General features: G+C 43.7%; 1 protein-coding gene across 2 annotated transcripts in view; it reads right to left on the bottom strand.

Moving 5' to 3' along the window:
• Positions 1 to 481: 481 nt before the first annotated feature.
• The window catches only part of igsf3 (immunoglobulin superfamily, member 3), a 90,442-nt gene continuing 72,507 nt past the window's right edge, over positions 482 to 18,416 (bottom strand). For both annotated transcript variants that reach the window (XM_052082743.1, XM_052082742.1), the window contains exons 7-9: positions 9,510 to 9,923; positions 5,101 to 5,547; positions 482 to 3,770 (exon numbers count right to left, since the gene is read on the bottom strand). In XM_052082743.1, coding sequence (XP_051938703.1) covers positions 3,520 to 3,770; positions 5,101 to 5,547; positions 9,510 to 9,923 — 1,112 coding nt within the window. In that variant the 3' untranslated portion in view covers positions 482 to 3,519. The remainder of the gene's footprint in view (positions 3,771 to 5,100; positions 5,548 to 9,509; positions 9,924 to 18,416) is intronic.

Here is an 18,416-nt window from a genome sequence, read left to right on the forward strand (position 1 = left end):
GTTTACAGTCATCTTTTGCATGTAAAAATGCAGTAAAAATAATATAAACAATAATCTTTGAACTATTTTTCCTCACCAACAGAGAATCTTGTCATTTCGATACAATTTAGTGTATTTGACTTTGAACTCAAATGATCTTGATATTCATATAAAATGCATCCACACATTCAAACCCAAATGATACTTTTATTACCTGTATTTGTAATTTCACTATAATTATATCAATGCCATCCTAAGTAATGTATTATTGATATGCTACTTAAGGTTTTTTAAGACTTGATTTAAAAAATGTTGATTTGTTACTTTGTAGTTATGAATGAATAGAACGAGGCATTGAATATATTACGGTGTATATTTTGATCATAAAATAAAAACAAATATTGTTTGAAAAGTCCCATAAATATCTAAGTATAATAATTTAACCTACCACAAGTGAAAAAAGTAGTTTGTTTTGCACTCGGGGGGGAAAAAAAGATCAATACTCTGTATGTATTTTTATTGCAATAAACCGACAATAGCAAAGTGTCTTTTTCATGGTCACAATGGCAACTATTGGACAGAGGAGCAGAAGAAAATGAAAACAAAACAAACGATCGTGATATAAAAGTACATCACCGAGCATCACTGGCTGAACTGAAAACATCACCACAAACTATTTTGGATCGCTAAATGTGGAGCCAGCAAACCGTCGACACATGCAGCCCTCACAAAGGCAGCTACGACACCGTCTCAAAAGGACCCTCGGAGGCAGCTAGGGATGGGACTCATCCTTGTTATTAATAGGATTATTATCACTAGAAAAAACACCAGTCAGAACGCACATCTGTACAGTTCCAGCAATGGTGGCGGTCCTTCGCTTCCTGGCCATGGGGAAAATGCATGGGGGGGTGGGGGGGGGGGTGCAAATCTGCATGAAATGTATGTAGGTGGCTGGGGAGCAGGAATACACAAAAAAATGTCATTGAAATTTAACGAGGCGGTGTTCTAAAGCAACACTCCACGTGGCAGCTTACACGCACAAGAGCAAGGAAGATAAACACTCATTAATAGGTGTGTGTTCTTGTCTTGTATGGTCATAAACATTGTACATAATGAATGTGTGTGCGTCAAAAGAAAAAAAAAGGGCTTTGGTTTCATGAATGGAAAAAAAAAAACGGTTGAAATTTTCTAATTGAATGTGAAACTGCCATTGTGGAGGCTTGCGTTATGATGTTTGAAACGCGCTATCAAGGTCATAAAGTTGATTGGATGATTGTGTACAGTGTATGCTACCTTTCCATCAAGTGTGCATTTCGGCCACATTCGTCTTTTTGGTCCTGTGCAAAAATGATCAATTGTTAAAAAAGAAACAAAATGTCACAATTTAGTAGGATTTGATACGAACATAAAGCACCGTTGTTGACTTTCAGCTTGTCCCGTCGCTGCTCACACAAATCAATTTGTCAAATCATTGCTTTAAAAACGGCTCTTTTAGTGTCCTGCGCCCATCATGGTGCATAAATGCGTTACTACCCATCATCCCCATCTTTTGTTGCAATAGTTCAGTCGCGTTGCAAGGTTGAAGCCCTGCTTGTTGTTGAGAGCCTAACGGTATCATTGATAGAATTCTACAGTGCCAACTTTTCTCACCATTTCCTACTAAATTCTTGTGAGACTTTATACAGGATAGTGAGCCAAACCTCCAAATGGTATCTTTCTTCATCCAAATGGCATCGGACAAGATAAAAAAACAGGGGGTCCTCAGTGAATGACATAGTTCTAAACAAACAAACTGTATTATAACACAGTAGTAAAGTCTTAATTACAATCAATAATTTCATATTATAGTATTAAAAACACTTTGAGACCATTGACCACATGTTTATGATCCGTTTGTATACTGAGGACCCTCTGTATTAGCAAACATTACATTTGTATATGTGTATGTATGTGTGTGTGTGGGAGGGGGTAGGGGGGGGGCGTTTATTAGCACAGGAAGTCCACCGGGGGTTTGGGGCGGCGCTCTGTCACACAAACACGATGCTCAAGAGAGTTCCAAGTTTACAAAACATCTAAAATGTCTCCTGCGGTTTTGTCATGCAATATACATGTTGACACGACTGAGACGACAAAGTTGGGGTTGGGGGGGGGGGGGGGATTTCTCTTTCTATCCCCCTCCTCTTCATTTTAGGTCCAGTCTGGCAGTGAAAGGGTTAAAGTCAGTTTTCTAGTCTCTTGCATTCTAGGGACGAGAGATGCAAATTTTCCCCTCTGCCTCAAGTGAACAGGCATGTTGAGCCACCTTTGAGGGGCGGGGGGATGGGGGGGGGGTATACACGCAAAAAAGAAAAATCCTTCTGCGGCAAAGCGTCACAAAATAAAATTGGAAGTGAGCAAGAAGCTGTTTTTTTCTGCATGTTGTACACGTCAAGCCACATGTCATTTCTGTCCTCGTTGGATTATGTTTTAACACTGACTCACCCACAATTCATTTGGTACAAAAGTGAGCATCATTAAGCACATGGTCGCCATCAAACAACCTTACTGGCATCATCTGCTTGGCGCAGTTGCCAGGCAACGAAAGCAGCAGAGAAATTCAAAGCAAAAAACAAACAAAAAAATGAGAAAAAAAATTAGCAATGCAAACAAGTATAAAACAATAAATAGAAAACTCTTTACAAACATTTTCCACCACCCACGTGTGTGTGTGTGACACGATCTACACACCACTTCCATTCAGACGGATGTGAACTTTTCTTTCCCCTCCCTGTAAAAAATCATTTCCACGTCTCTTTTGAAGACAAAAGTACAGAACAAACTAAAAGGAAATGTGCTAGAATTTCCGTCCCAAACCCGCCGTGTAATTTTCAATTGAAAGGAGAATCAAAACGTCCACAGCAGGAGGGAAGCGGATGCATTTACTAGCCGCCTTAGGACCAATCAGCTTTTTACACCACAGAGTGGGAATAAGGAGCTCTTGGCAAACCATGGAGGAGGTCCTCAGCAGGACGTAGAGTAGAAGATGTTTGCTTGTTTATTGTCTCGCAGTCTGTGTGTGTGTGTGTGTAAAGTGGTGCTCCAGGGCTTGATTCTGTGGGCCAAATTCTTTGCGGGGCCAGGTGGACCTTTTCTTTGTCTCTCCGCGAGGCTGCCAAGTCACCTGCTATGGAGTCAGTGGGCTCGGAGCATCGCCATGGCAACCAACTTGTGTTGGCCAGGTTGCTCTTGGATGAGGACTGTCGAGACTTTTCTTTTTCATTTTTGGGGCAGGGCCATCCAATTAATGCTGAGAGTTCCTTCTTTTCAGAAGTGTGCTGATTTCTTTTTGAAAAAACAGACCAATATTTAGGGTAATTGAATCAAACGCGGCAGTGAGACACACAAAAATGAGAAGGCCGCTCACTCACACAGGAAAAAAATAAATAAAAACAGGCAGCCGATCTACTGATGGATAAAAACAGCAGTCAACGACAGGGAAATCCCAAAAACGGCATTCTGATCCGCTCCCCTGGTGGGACGGCCGACGCGGCGTGTCAAGCTCTAGTCCACGGATCCGGGATGCAGGCTGAGCGCGGGCGGATCCAGACAGGTGGGCGAGTAGCTGAGGTGCGGTTCCTTGATCCACAGGAGGGGGGCGCCGTTCTTGCCCTCCTGGCTCTTGTTGTTGTTGCGATTCTTGAAGCGCACCAGCAGCAGAGCGATGAGGAGGATGCCAAAGATGGGGAACGGGTAGAAGAAGACGAAGTAGAAGAGCGCCTCGTTGGAGCACACCACTGACTTGACGGTGGACTCTGTGAACGGCCACACGGGAAACATGGTCATTTCACACGGGGTGTAGGGGTGGGGCACGTTGAACAAATGACATTTTACTTTCGGAAAACTGAGTTGTGGATGTCACATTAATGGTGTAAAGATATATCGGTCTCATTTTTTTACATCACAAATACATGGCATTTGATCAGGGGTGTTGAAGTAGACATTTTACATCCACTATCATTTTTGGTGGCCCAGATTACAGAACGGAGCAGGTTTTATGTGCGCTCCCAGGCCATGCTTTGCCCTTTACAGACACCATATAAGTACCATATTTAATTCAACAATCATTGCTCCAATAATGAGGCCAACTTTTGGGCCTGAGAAGCACATAAAAACATATCCAATTCTATGTCTCCCTATTTACACTGTGGGAAAAAGCCGAATTTTGCCAGGAGAACTGAAGGAATCATTTTGTATTTTAGGTTTAGTTCTCATACATTTGCGTTTTAATAATGATGGATTGATTATGCTCGCAATAAAGAATGCTGAGTGCACTGTGTGACAGGACACACGACCACCTTTTTGAGAATGTGGTTGGAAAGACAAAATAAGAGCAAGCTCGGACGTGGATGGATCTGTCAACACCAGCTGCAGCTTACTTGGTTGTTTTTGTAATGATTGCGCACATGTACGTCATTTTCACTCACATACACACACATAGTCAAACAAGTTCAGTGTGTGTCTTCAACAGCCCTCACTCCTTAGGTTGAACACACCGCTGTATTAGATTCCCAATGGGAAATAAATCCGAGGGTGAGCGGGGAGATCCTTGGGTGACGCGCAGAGAACTAGAACCTAACGCTTCTCCTCGTAGCCCCCCCCCCCCTCGAGAGATTTGGTAGCAGAATCCAGTGTCTCCTCTCCTCATTGGGTCTTTATTATGAATGTCTAGTTGATGACTCTGACAAGACCTCTTTCCACTTTCAAGTCCCGACTAAAAACACACCTGTTCAGGATTGCCTACAACACATAGCTCTTCCATTTCCTGTTTTTATGATTTTATGTCCTGTTTTTATATAACATCTCGTTTACAAATTTTTACATTGTATTTTCTTATTGTTCGTACAGTGTCCTTGGGTGGCATGAAAGGCGCTTTTAAATAAAATGCGTTATTATTATTATTATAAGAACCATCCAGACTCAGAAGTCAAGCTATACATGTCGAGCACGAATAAGCATCAGCAACTGCAGTCCCAGTACCCTCGTTCAAGGACGAGGGTCACAAGAGCCGGGGATCAAACCCACAAGTTATGAGTCGGGAGGCGACTACTCAAATACGCAGAGGCAAAGACAGTAAGAGCTCACCTTGTTGCAGTACATTGACAGTCATGAAGCCGGAGTTGTTGGTGGCCAGGCGGTACCAAGCATTGCGAGGGTTGAGCAGCCACTCCTCCACATGGCAGTAGTAGCGCCCCCTATCGGTCGGCCGGGCCCCCTGAATAGTCAGGCTGTACTGGTCCGAGGCGCTCCTTTCGAACTGCAGGCGGGAGTTAGGCCCCGCCTCCTCTCTGGGGCTGCAGTTGCCGTTCCCGAAGATGGCGTCGTGCCCGATGGAGAACACGCACTCCCGCTCGCGCTCTTCTTCCGTCGGCAGCGGCTCATCGTCCTCCTCCTCGGCGCGCTCCACGTACCAGGACACGGAGAAGCGCGAATCTCGGGACGACTGCGAGGGAATGCTGCAGCCAAGGCGGATTGGGCCGGACTCCGGGACAGTCACGTTTGACTCAGTCTCCTCTACCTGTAGTCGAGCCTCTGTCGTGAAACACATGATCAGTCGTCAGCTTTCTGCCTTTTTGAGTATTGATCGCTTGCTGCATTTGGAACAGATTCGTTAAATCAGACGCACCAAAGAGAACAGTGTTCACAACAACTAACAAATATGAATGATGATAAGCAAATTGACGAGTACATAAAATGATACGACTTCATCGAGCATCTTTATTGTGCCGATACGCCTTAGATGACTGAACTGCAAAAACGCGTCTGCTAAAAATTGTCAGGTGTGCTGTCAACGCTGCGACAAGAGCCGCTAGCCACCGGGAAACTCACAAGCTAACACACTGGGGCTAAACTTGAAATATCAGGACACAAAACACTGAACAAGAAGAATATTTCGGCCCACTACAGCAGTTTTCATGAATGAGACACTCGAGTGGACACGCAGCTGTTGTGATTTTTGCACGGCTGTGCTGGGAAATAAATCACTCAAAGTTTCCACGCTACTCCAGCAATGTGCCCACGTAACCCTTGTTGGGAAACATTGGAAGTGCGGCAATGGGCCTTGTTTTAGCCCCCCCCCCACACACACACACACTCCAAAATAAATAAATGAATAAATAAATGAATCGGCACAGCTAAAAGGTTTGAAAGCAGTTTTAACACTTGACTACCAATATTCACGACTGCAGCACTTACATTGTAATTTTTCCTTATTTTTATGGATCGTGTCAAAAAAAGAGAGCAAATGCAACCAACAGCTGTCGAGTGGCACAATTTGTGGGGGAAAAAAAAGAAAAAAAGAAGAAGTCACAAAAATATCACGCAAAACCACACCAGGATGTTCGTAATGACAACACTGTAGAACAGGAACAAGGAAGTTATTGCAAAGTTGCTGTAGCTTAGCATGTGCAAATTCATCACGTCCATTATTTCCTGTGGGGGTGTGCGAGGGGGGGGCGTGGGGGGGATGCTGAATTTCTCCTTCCGATGATGAATAAAGTATATGCTATATATTTATATATGGCATATGTTAAATCTACTCATTAGTTCGTGATAAACCAACCAAGAACGAGAATAGATCAAAGCTGCTTTGACGCATCGTTAGCATTGATGTTCATGATATATGTACTTAATGTATTGATGATCATTTATCATGAAATATTGATGGTTTGGCATTCTGCATACATGACCGTACACGCTCGACATTTCCGATTCAATGTTTACTTATAAATGAATGTCAGGAACCCGATATTGATTGACCGAGAAATTTACATCCCCATAATGAAAGCAAACATATGTTCAGCAAATATAAAGTTGCATATACTGTAACGTATTCCCATCTGGTTTCATATGTGTAGCTGCTCGAGCCCAATTAGTTGCAGCGGTGTTGACTTCACATAATTCACTCTTTTTTGTTGTTGTTGTTTTGTTATCCGTCCCCCCGCCCGTCGCTGTCTATACTTTTTTGAACTAATGCTGTATTGATGATGATGATGTTATAAACAGGACACCTAGAAATAAAAGTTCTTCGAGGCCAAATAAAAATCTTTGGAATATATTACTGCAAGAAAGTGGGTTGTTTGTATTTATTTTTTAGAAGCAACAGGGGTTATTTGGAGGTTTTTGCTGTTAATGAGAAAAAAAAAAAGAGTTTTTTCTACATCACCCTTGTGGATTGTCCTGAGGGACGTCATCTTACATTGGCGTTGACAACGCATGAATACATGATGGCTTTGAGTGCTTTTGGATGCTTCTTGGGAAGAAGTGACCTGATGAGAAAGCTTCCGTGTGGTGCCTTGACAGCTGTCGTGGCTTCAAAACTATTCGGTGCCAGCTGATCTCTTCCGCGGATTTGACTGCTGTCGGGATATTGAGCTGCTAGTTATCAGTGCTAGTGGCTGGCGGCTATTGGCGCTCAGGCAAGTGTACGAAATGAAATGAGGGTGTTTACACCGTGCATGGCAAGTAGGTCCAAATTGGACTGAAAAGCAGGTTGCCGGCAAGAGTTGGGAATGATCGCTATTGTCACAGTGTGCTTTTTTTTCAGCGCACGCGACAGTACTTTGTCTCTTCTAACTGCAGCGTTCAGGCTAATGGGACTGCATTTCTCATGATTTTGACACAGGGAAACGCGAAATATTTCTAGTTCGAGTATGACAAAAACATGTACGCCTGCTTGCTAGAAATTAGATGCAGATAAGAATGAGAATGCAAACGTGAAAGTAAATACGAAGTAATTGTAATTAAAGACGGAGAACTGAAATGTTGACGTCCATACATAGGGCGCACCGGGTTATAAGGCGCACTTTTGAGAAATGTACTGATTTTATAAGATAAGATATCCTTTATTTGTCCCACAATGGGGAAATTTACAGCCTCCAGCAGCAAGAATGTATGTAGAAAGAAGAAGAGAAAAAAAAACAACAACAAACATCTTTCAATTAAATACAATATGAACACAATGGATAAATCGCAGTACTATTTACAATTTACCTTCACATCATTTAATTATTATTATCATTATGATTGTTATTTTTTATTCATCAGCCTGACAGCAGTCGGTAGGAACGAGCGTCGGTATCTCTCCTTCTTGCAGCGCGGGTGTAACAGTCTCTGGCTGTTTATGTGCCCCTTATGGTACGAAAAATGCGGAAACTCCAAATTTGTGGTTACAGACAATCACACTCCACTAGGCCAGCCTCAAATAATTTATAATACTGAACATGTGTGTTTGTGTTCAAAACTCACTTGTATTCTTTGGCGTTTGACTCAGCATGACTTAGATTTGCTCTTGATTTTACTGCTTGGTGCTTTCTACCGCCTTATTACTTATTACTTATTACTGATTCGTCTTACTGTTTATTGTATATGTTAAATCGCTCCATGTACAGCACTTTGTATGCAGCGATGGCTGTTTGAAAGTGCTCTATAAATACTGTTGACTTGACTTGACTTGTTTACCCTCCCTCCCCCAAAAATTGAACCTGTTACAGTGAAACCCCTCTACAACGAAACCTACATGGTCGAAAATACCCCTGAGTGTGAACAAATCTTCATGCATCAACACCATTTCCACTTCACTGCCCACCATACAACGAAAAAAAACCTGTTGCGTTATACGAAATCTTTTTCTCTGCTCTTGCTTCGCCACGAGATTCACTACAACAAAGTCTAATCCAACAGCGACCTCTACTGCTTCATTCGGAAACGGTAACAACAACCACCACACTGGTTTACACATACGCGGTAGTCCAGGAAGTATTTGTTATTGTTAGTTTCAGACGCAGCACGAACGTTGCATTGCTAAAATGGCTATAAAACGGACCTTTGGATGTCAAGCAGGTAGGACAAGAGGTCTGACGCCAGAAGAGAGGGTCAAAGTGATCAAAATGACTGACGGAGGAAGCAAAATAAAAGACATTATCCAAGAAATGGATGTAAGTGAAAGTGAATGCTGATCATAAATAATGCAATTTCTTTCCCTTTTTTTCTTTTTACACTGACTATATGAAGTGTCAAATAAGTGTATGCTCATACTTATGCACGATTGGAATAAAAATAAAGAGTACGTTTGTGTGTGCGTGTGTGTGTGTTTACATCTGAGATCAAATTTGCTACGGTGAAAAAAAACCCGGTTGTGAAAAATTTCTTGCTGCAAACATGATTTCATTGTAGAGGAGTTTCACTGTAACCGTCCGTCTTTTTCATGATATTGAATCCATGAAAGGAGAAATGGAAAATGGAAAAAAAGAGACCTCTTGGCCCATCTTGAGTATTGTTACAAATGCACTCAATCAGTATCATTCATTCAATTTGTGTTCTGTGCACAAAAATATCCGTGGAGGCTCGATGACTTAAATTGAGACATATCTCCCATAAAATGAAAAAAAAAACACCCAAAAATCATCGAATAATAAGACAAAAAAAGGACCGGCATGCGAAGTCAACATGACAGCTGGTTCCTCCTTGCATCGGGAGTTGTTAAAGACACTGACCTGGCTGTCTAACCAGAACCTCGGTGAACCCAGACGTGTCCCGCGAGAGGCGATACCACGCTCCATCTGGATCACTCAGCCACTCCTCCACCAGGCAGTAGTACGTCCCCGAGTCGCCGCTCTCCGCCCTGTTCAGCGTCAGCGCGTAGTGGCGCGGGGAGAGCCTCTCGGCCTGCACGCGCCGCCGCAGCCTCTCCTCGTCGGCGTACGTGCCGTACTCCAGGGACCCCGATCTCTCGATCCGGAGTAAGAGCTCGTCGGCCTCCGTGCCCGCGGCGGCGCGTCTCACGTACCACAGCACGGCGTGTTGGGAGTCCGGGCTGGTCTGCGAGGTGATGGAGCAATTGATCCGGACTCGACTGTCCTCCAGGTTGACCAGAGACTGGTTCTTTTTTAGCACTTGAAGCTTACTGTCTGTGGAAAAAAAAACAAAAACACAAAAGATGAAATTTATTTTGTGTCACCGGTCCTTGAACCTTTCTGACACACTTCATCTGCTTTTAGACTCTTGCACTGTACACAGACCAATTGAGAAATGTCATGATCCCATCTTGCAAGAAAAATCCTTGATCAGCACCAACAAAGTCTGAAAAGTCCTTTTATTCTTTTATCTTGGCCACTAACAAACAACACCGAAAAGCCTAACCTCCTTTGCTGCAAGTTGTTCTACTTTCATAACAGGCCATTGCCAGATTTTCTGTTTGGTGGACAGATGACACGCCGACAATACGAGGAAGAGAACACGCAAGACATCTCAAAGTGGCCAAGGCTGCTGAAATCAAGGGTGGAAAGAACATGTGTGACAAAAGGCACAAAAGGTTTTGTAACAGGAAGGCAAGCGGGCACAATTAGACAAGGAGGGAGGCCAGGCTGTCTGTCAAAATGTCAGACATTCACAGGGAGGGAGGGAGACGATGTCACTGTTGTGACCATCACTGGTCAGTCACATCAGCAGCGGGGAAACAATGAGCTGCAGGTACCGTACGATGCATATTGTTCAAATCTGGAAGTTTCTCTTAATCAAAGGCGAGCTTAGACTCCCTGCGTTGGATCTGATTAGAATGTGCGGATGTACTTAACATTGTGTCTACCTCGTGTATAAAATGAATACAAAGCAACAACATTGTGCTACGTGTGGACATCATCAATAGGATATTAAAGTTAAATACTTGTTGAAGCACGCTCAAAATGATTGGCCAATATGATCAAGCCTCTGAGTTGACTTATTGATCAATGGGTGAGTGTGAGTGTTTGTGTGTTCGCTGCTGTTGCTGCTGCAGTTTTCTACCACTAGGGGGCAGAAAATATCCCCTGCTGGCAACAGCTACCAACCTGCCTCAGACAACTGAGCGCAGGGCACCTGAATTGAGATGTTCATAATTGATGATTTGAGATCACTACTCAGATCACACTTTGAAACAGAGAAGAGCTTAAAAGGTTTCTCACAAGAGGCCTGAAAAATTGGAAACACTAAAATCAAGTACACTATCAATTTACAGATTACACAAAACATTTCAGACCTTTTCGGTCAAACCGTTTCAGGCTTCTGTCTTCCTGTATTGTTTAAATAACCCCTTTTTAAATGATGTATACATCCATCTGGCATTATTATGCAAAGATAATAACGCTCTGCAGTCTGTGTAGTTGTCGTTGATCCGTTGAGTCAATCATCACGGCTGAGACTAATGAGTTGAACAAGTCTAATTCCTACCATCGCAGTGCTGAAGACCTGCTTTAATATTGTGCTACCTGCTTTTGCTTTGCACAGATCAGGATGATGCTGTGTGGTACCACAATAAGAAAACAAGGTGAAATCAACATCTCTCTAACAGTCTCCCAATTTAAGATCAGCATCTTTGTAAAGGGGTGGCCCGGTAGTCCAGTGGTTAGCACGTCGACTTCACAGTGCAGAGGTACCGGGTTCAATTCCAGCTCTGGCCTCCCTGTGTGGAGTTCGCATGTTCTCCCCGGGCTTGCGTGGGTTTTCTCCGGGTACTCCGGTTTCCTCCCACGTTCCAAAAACATGCATGGCAGGCTGATTGAACACACTAAATTGTCCCTAGCAGTGAGTGTGAACGCGCATGGTTGTTCGTCTCTGTGTGCCCTGCGATTGGCTGGCAACCGGTTCAGGGTGTCCCCCGCCTAATGCCTGAAGACGGCTAGGATAGGCTCCAGCACCCCCCCGCAACCCTGGTGAGGATTAAGCGGTTCGAAAATTGGATGGATCTTTGTAAAGGATGAATTTTGGACAAAAAAAATACCTAAATCATTGGATTTCATATGAAATTGGATCTAGGGTTGAGGGGAAAAATAATCATCCAACTCTGTAAAAAAAGAAAAAAAAAAGGTCTTTGTGCACGAAGGCATGCCAGACGTCTGTATACCTGCATGAGACCGAGACCGAGCATTTAAGGATCGATTCTGCGTGTGTTTTTGCTTTATGTCGCCGCTTGTGACACTTATTTCAAGAGGCTCAAACAAGAACTGGAGAAGAGAAGAAAAAAAAACAGAAGTTATGTGAATTTCCGGATATGGAAGTGTTCTTTGTGTCACTCTGATTCATTGGTTCATTTCATATGATATAAGGATAAGCGGATCAGAAAATGGATGGATCATGTGATATAACATTAGTAGTTTTGTCCTTCATAACCAAGCAGCAGCCATCGGATGAAAGCAGCAATCCGTCACAATAGCAAGTAGCAATGATGCTAAAGCCGTATGTAGGATCACAACTTAAAAATTATTATGTTTACATTATAAGGCGGATTTAATATTCCTGATTGGTCCATGCTGTTATTTTATTCTACATTTGTTATACAGTACAACAACACTGTTCCAAATGAATGAAAGAAAATCTGTTAATGAAAGGTTTAATTACACTATAATTTGTTGTCAGTGCTAGTGCTTTAACACGGCAATTTAAAAGGAATGGGGGAAAAAAATGCTTCCCCGTCTGCAAACAGCAGTGTCTAAACTGGTCCATGGCACAAAAAAAGGTTGGGGACCAATGATTTAGAGCAGGGGTCACCAAACTTTTTGAGAGTGAGAGCTACTTCATGTGTCCTGATTGTGTGAAGGGCTACCAAATTGATACGCGTCTGAAATAACATTTGTACAAATTACATTTAATAATATTAGAACATTAGCTAGCTAGATATATACTGTAGCTAGCTAGTTAGATAGCTAAATAGGTAGCTATAGAATCTATAATACGGCCCATGTTTGCATTTTTAAATCATAATTTCTACGAGCAAATCACAATCCTAGCACTGGCGGGCTACTGGTGTGGTCCTCACGGGCTACCTGGTGCTCGCGGGCACCACGTTGGAGACCCCTGATTTAGAGGATTAAAAAATAAAGGTTCATGAAGCAAATTTGAAGCTTCATTCCCCCCCCCCCCCCACCCCCCACCCCCATCACTAGCTGTGCTGATCTCAAATGCAATTTGATGTAAATTAATATCATTAGAATTTCACAGACAATGCCGAGTCGTTGAAAACTCGACAAATATATTTGTCATTTGGCTTCCACTTGACGAATACAACCGTCCATGACAGTGTATGAACAGAGCACATGACAATAAGTCCTAATGAAGGACAAGGAATTCGTCATCATTGCCATGACATCCACATGCGTCCCAGATAGGAAGCCTCATCTCCACAGAAATGACCGTAAGAAGGCTGAAGAATCCTGACAATCATTTCTTTTGCAAAGAGAATTACCTCCGGACATTCAGAAGGAGAGCCATGCAAGATTGGGTTGGCAAAGGAGGAAGATTTTTCCTCCCCCCCTCATTTCAAGTTTGAAGCCGTGGCCAGGAGAAAAAGGGAAAACATGAGAGCTGTACATTAGTGTTTACAGAAACGCCTTTTTAAAGATAAACTATGCAAATTATTCAAGCCCTATTAAGAAAGCATGGCCGGCGATTACAAGTTGTTATAATTAAGCATTCGCTCAGGCGGTGGCGGGACAGAGGAGCCACAAACAATCCGGGAGAGCGAGAGGCGCAATGAAGCAAAAATGCGACTCTCTTCTATTACAAAACAACCTTCACGTCTCCCCCCAGAATAGTCTGGCAGTGAAATGCGACGTTAAGTGAGCAGCGACTTCACAGAGCAGCCGCTCGTCACGTCCTCACACGTGTCCATTCCCACAGAGAGCGGCACGCTTCTGCCTTCCTTTTGCTCCGCTCGAAACGTTACACGAGAGAAAACACTAAAGCAATCCATATGATCCAAGTTCAGTAAGTAGTAGTGAATGTGCCATCGATTAGGATCGCTAGGTAGCGGGTAGGGGGGGGGGGCGGGGATAGAGAGTAGGGAGCCAGTTCAATCACAAAGTAACAAGGCAGGCTCGACGTCGACATGCCTTCTTCCCTCAGCAGAGAGTGGAGTTCGCATCGGCGGCTTTCTCTTAATGAGCCTCCAGGGGATGTCATCAAAATGGGATTGTCAACATTTCCTCTGTTCTGCTCTAAGCCGGCATTCACACTTCAAGCGCCAGTTCTTGCGCTCACCTGTTTTATTACCAATGCCAAGGGCCTTGTGTTCTCATCGAGGTGGGTTTGCCGTTTGGTTAACGGGATTACACGCACAAAAAAACAACAACCCCAAACCAAAACAACAACAAAAAAAGCACTTTTATACAAAACGTTTGCCACTTTTGCACTACACTGTGTTCACCTCAGTTTAGGCGAGTGGCTTTTCCAATTCAAAATAAAACACCATCTTAATAAGAAATGAAAACAACAACAACAGAGGAGGATGATGATGTGCGATTTTGGACTAGGGATACTGTATGTGTGTGTGTGTGTGTGTGTGAGCTAAGGCACAGCAACAGTACGAGGCAACATCCAAGCATTTTCTACTGTATGTGGCTCGTTTGTATTATGGGTTGGGTAGGCCTGAATTAGTCAAATTCAAATCGACATGGCAATGCACTTACGAACAATTTGGGAAATAAAACAAACTGATTCATCCATCCATCTAAAAAAAACACACACATGGAAAGAGGACCTTGGAAAAATAATTGTTGCATAATAAATCTTAATCGCAATATTCAGAGATGGGGTGAGGGGGGTGACACACAAATGAGATAATTTTTCAAAATCATTAATTCCTAGTCACAGGTTAGTTAGAGCCTATCCTGGCTCAACATGGGCAAGAGGAAAGCTACACCCTGGACTGGACGCCTGCCATTCACAATCACATCTATCACCTTCAGAACCTACTCAAGCATGAGGTGAATTAAGCAAAGGAGTGGCATTAAAAAGCCCATTTTTGCTGCCTGGTAGGTAAACGCCACCACTATATTGCCAGATAAGTCAGGTACTACTTCCGGTATGTGGTCTGTTGGGGTCCCAAGCGTGCCAGGAAGATAACATACCGGTGACGTAACCCACTGCGTGTTACCATTTGTTACACCCGTTTCACTGTAACAGCCGAGGACCGAAGGACAAAAATAAACACAAGCTAATGTTAGCTGTCTCTTACGTTTTGTTTTTTTTGGTGTGATTCCTAGTGTTGTTCACACCCCTACTATGTGTCAGATTTATTTGAGGAACGTATCTGTCTGTCACAGAAGTGATTGCTAATGACTGTTTTCCTCTCATCCGGCGCGGTGCAAAAAAACAAACGTTCACCCACATCGCCTTCTCTTCTTTCGCTCGCGCGGCCCACTGGAACTTTGGGCGGCTCAGCGGTCATTAAGTACATATTAGGCAAGTATATCTAAATAACGGCTCAAACGTTCACTGGAGACCTAGCAGCACCTCCGTAAGAGTACTTTAGGTGTCATCCATATTCATGAGCACAGGTGAGACTTCTGGAATATTCATGACGGTGCTGTCAGGTGATGAGACAGAACTTGATCAGGAGACACATAAATCAGAGGAACAGCCGGGAGAGGGAAGGTGATGGCTGGTCAAAAAGTGTTTTTGACGAAGGGGGGAAATAGGAGATAAGCCTATCACGTATTTAAAAGACTCCACATGGAGCGGAGACAGGGATTGGAAAGGAGTTCTGGTGCGTCCTCTTTTGAAGAGTCAGGCTGCATCCTCTCCTTAACGAACACTTGGCCCTTGCAGTTTTGCCGCTGCTTTGAGGTTCGCCGCAAATGTTTCATGAGCGATAGTTATCCTCATGCACTCCCCACTGACTGACCTACTGCTGCTGTTGTTGTGCAGCCTCAAAAACAAGTGTTGTGATGCTTTTGGCGTTTGGGGGTTCAATGTGTTATCCTGCCTTCATTCTCAAAATCGAGCTGAAGACTTGGTGCCCAAAACACAAAAAAATACATGTGGGGTGTGCGCTGGGGAAGAAGAAGATTTTAGCTGCCATTAAAGGAGACAAATTGGGCACACATGGGACAGGGTTGAAATGAAGGTTGAATGAGCCAATTAGACGCTGCAAAGTGTGGATTTCCGTGTGCCTGCATGTGTACAGTGTAACGACAGTGTAAAAACGCTGAGGTAGTGGAGCTGTTGTACCGCAGGAGGCACAAATGGGATACGGACCATATCATTAGATCTCCGTTTTGGCCCGATGACACATTTTAATGCACTTCGCAGAGAAACAATCATACTTTTAATTAAATTTTGCTTAATCGTTGCCGTGCTTTCTCAGTGCAAGTTCCAATCCCCGCGGTCCTATTTAAGTTATCTTTGCCATGCCGTGATGTTCACCCAGGTTGCCCTGGAAACCGCAGCAGCCGATGAAATGTATGGCAGCTTGTCCAAGTAAAACTTCATGGCCAACTGTTATGAGTTTCTAGCGTAATTATAGTCGGGGATGCGCTGAAGGAACTGACTGCTCTGTCACTTTTTCATATTTTGCTTGTGCTCCTGTTCAAGAAAATGAATACATGAACCTTTGCAAAGACGAATGGCACTCAGTGTATAGGAATGTGCAGCACTTGTACCTGGAGATGCTTGGGGGGATGGGGGGGGGATAGGATGGTGTCAAGGGATGGAAGAGCCTACCGATAAACAGTGATAACATTTTTAACGTCCGTTGTGCTTGTGCAAAGCCGCCGCTGGCTGATTTGATCGTATCGCAAGTGTAGCTGGTGTGTGCGTGTGTGTGTGTGATGCTTCGATGAAGTCTGTCTCCATTAATTCAGTGCCAAAAAAAAAAGGGAATTTGAACTGAAACGCAGGTAGCAGGTGCGTCGTGGGGGTGGGGGGGGGAAGGGGTATTTGATTTTGTAACGCGGCAGACGGCCTCTACAGCTCCACTCCAGAAGACTTACGGAGTCTTAAAGGCATCCTGCTCAACCTTCACCATTTAGCATCAGCACGGGCTGGGGTTAATCCGTGGCCGGGACCACCACTGAGCATATCAGGACTGAAGCCTTTAGACATGACTTGATCCCCTGCGCAACATCTTACTTTGGCTGGCTGCCCTCCTCGCCAAAGCCCCGTCATCCCAAAATGCACTCTACTTGCCACGCCAGGCCACGAGGGATGTCGAACAGTCTCGCTCAAACTCCCTGATGAATTAGGTGACTAATTTCTATGCTAATGGCAACAATACATCCATGATCCCATTGTGTCAGAGGGATATAACTTCTCAGCCCCCAACATCTCAAAGACAGGCTAATTATGGGGATCTCCACATGTACACCAAAACAAAGCTCCTACCTTCTCCTAACTGTCATCAGTGGCTTATTTCAAGTCACTCTTTATTTCTATCGTGCAAGATGGCTGTCATTTAAGTTCCTGTGTTGTGTCAATAAATGTGTCTCGTAAAACTGACACAGAACAGAAGTGCTGCCAAATTTGAGTGATTAAATGAGGCTTCAAAATGTTAAAAAAAAATAATTAAAAAAAAAAAATCAAGCCTTTTCTCTCCGCTCTGGAACGACTCGGCCATGTCTGCTGAATGTGCTGAAACCACACCCCACTCAACTGTCAATCAACCTGGAAAAATGGATGCGACTAAAAATATATCAATTTAAAACTTCCAGTAGCTGAATATATCCCACCGGGTCATTGCAGGGCTCTTTCATGCGGCACCTACAGTGCGTTTTTCCTTTCTCTGCATGACCTGCATGCACTCACAGCCAACAATGAGGCACTCCAAAATAGCTACGCCTGCATCATCTATAGCAATACACCTCCGGAAAACTAAAATGAAAAATAGTTTTCACACTCTCGCCACAATACATGGTCATTTTTATCTTCAAACATGTATGAGGACCCCTATATGTAGTTGGACCCTCTCATCTATCATTTTGCTTAGGAATGAAAAAAATACTACGTGTGTTGGTTTAAAAAAACAACAACCTACAATTCCCTTTTGCAATAAATCGTTTGTAGCAAAGGCATCCTATGTCCACTTTTGTTTATGGGCTCAGAAATTCCCCAACACCCGAGCGACTGTTGGAATGTGATTTGGCCTGATGGCAAGCCGATGCACAAGAGAGGAATGGGCCTCGAGATGCAGAGAGCAAAAAGATTCATCAAACGGAACCGGGAGCGTCTTTGCATCGGAAAGAGTTCTTCCGATAAGCATAAAACCTGCGCTCATTAAGAGTTATTTATTCGAGCCGGCCGAGCCTCGACCCGCCCTGCTCTGCTGCTTAGCTACTACTGTACATCACTGTAGCTAGCACTGACGTACGCCTACAATTACTGCGGCAGTAGCAAGGCACACAAAAAAAAAACATACTGAAGAGAAATGAAAAGACAACACAGAAAAGAAAACCTCAATCGAATGGGATTTGACAGAAAAACGCAGCCGCGCGCGTGTCTTAGCTAGTACGCAGCTTTGCTTTTGTGACGACGCCAACATCGGAGCTTGACCTAGAGCGTCCGGAAATGAGTGCGACGAATTAAAAGGCTCTCATAAAATTATGTTCCGTTCCAGTGCACGTCCGGAAGACTCGGCGCTCACCACCCGTTATGAC

The sequence above is a fragment of the Hippocampus zosterae genome, chromosome 12, assembly GCF_025434085.1.
Source record: "Hippocampus zosterae strain Florida chromosome 12, ASM2543408v3, whole genome shotgun sequence".
Classification (NCBI taxonomy): domain Eukaryota; kingdom Metazoa; phylum Chordata; class Actinopteri; order Syngnathiformes; family Syngnathidae; genus Hippocampus; species Hippocampus zosterae.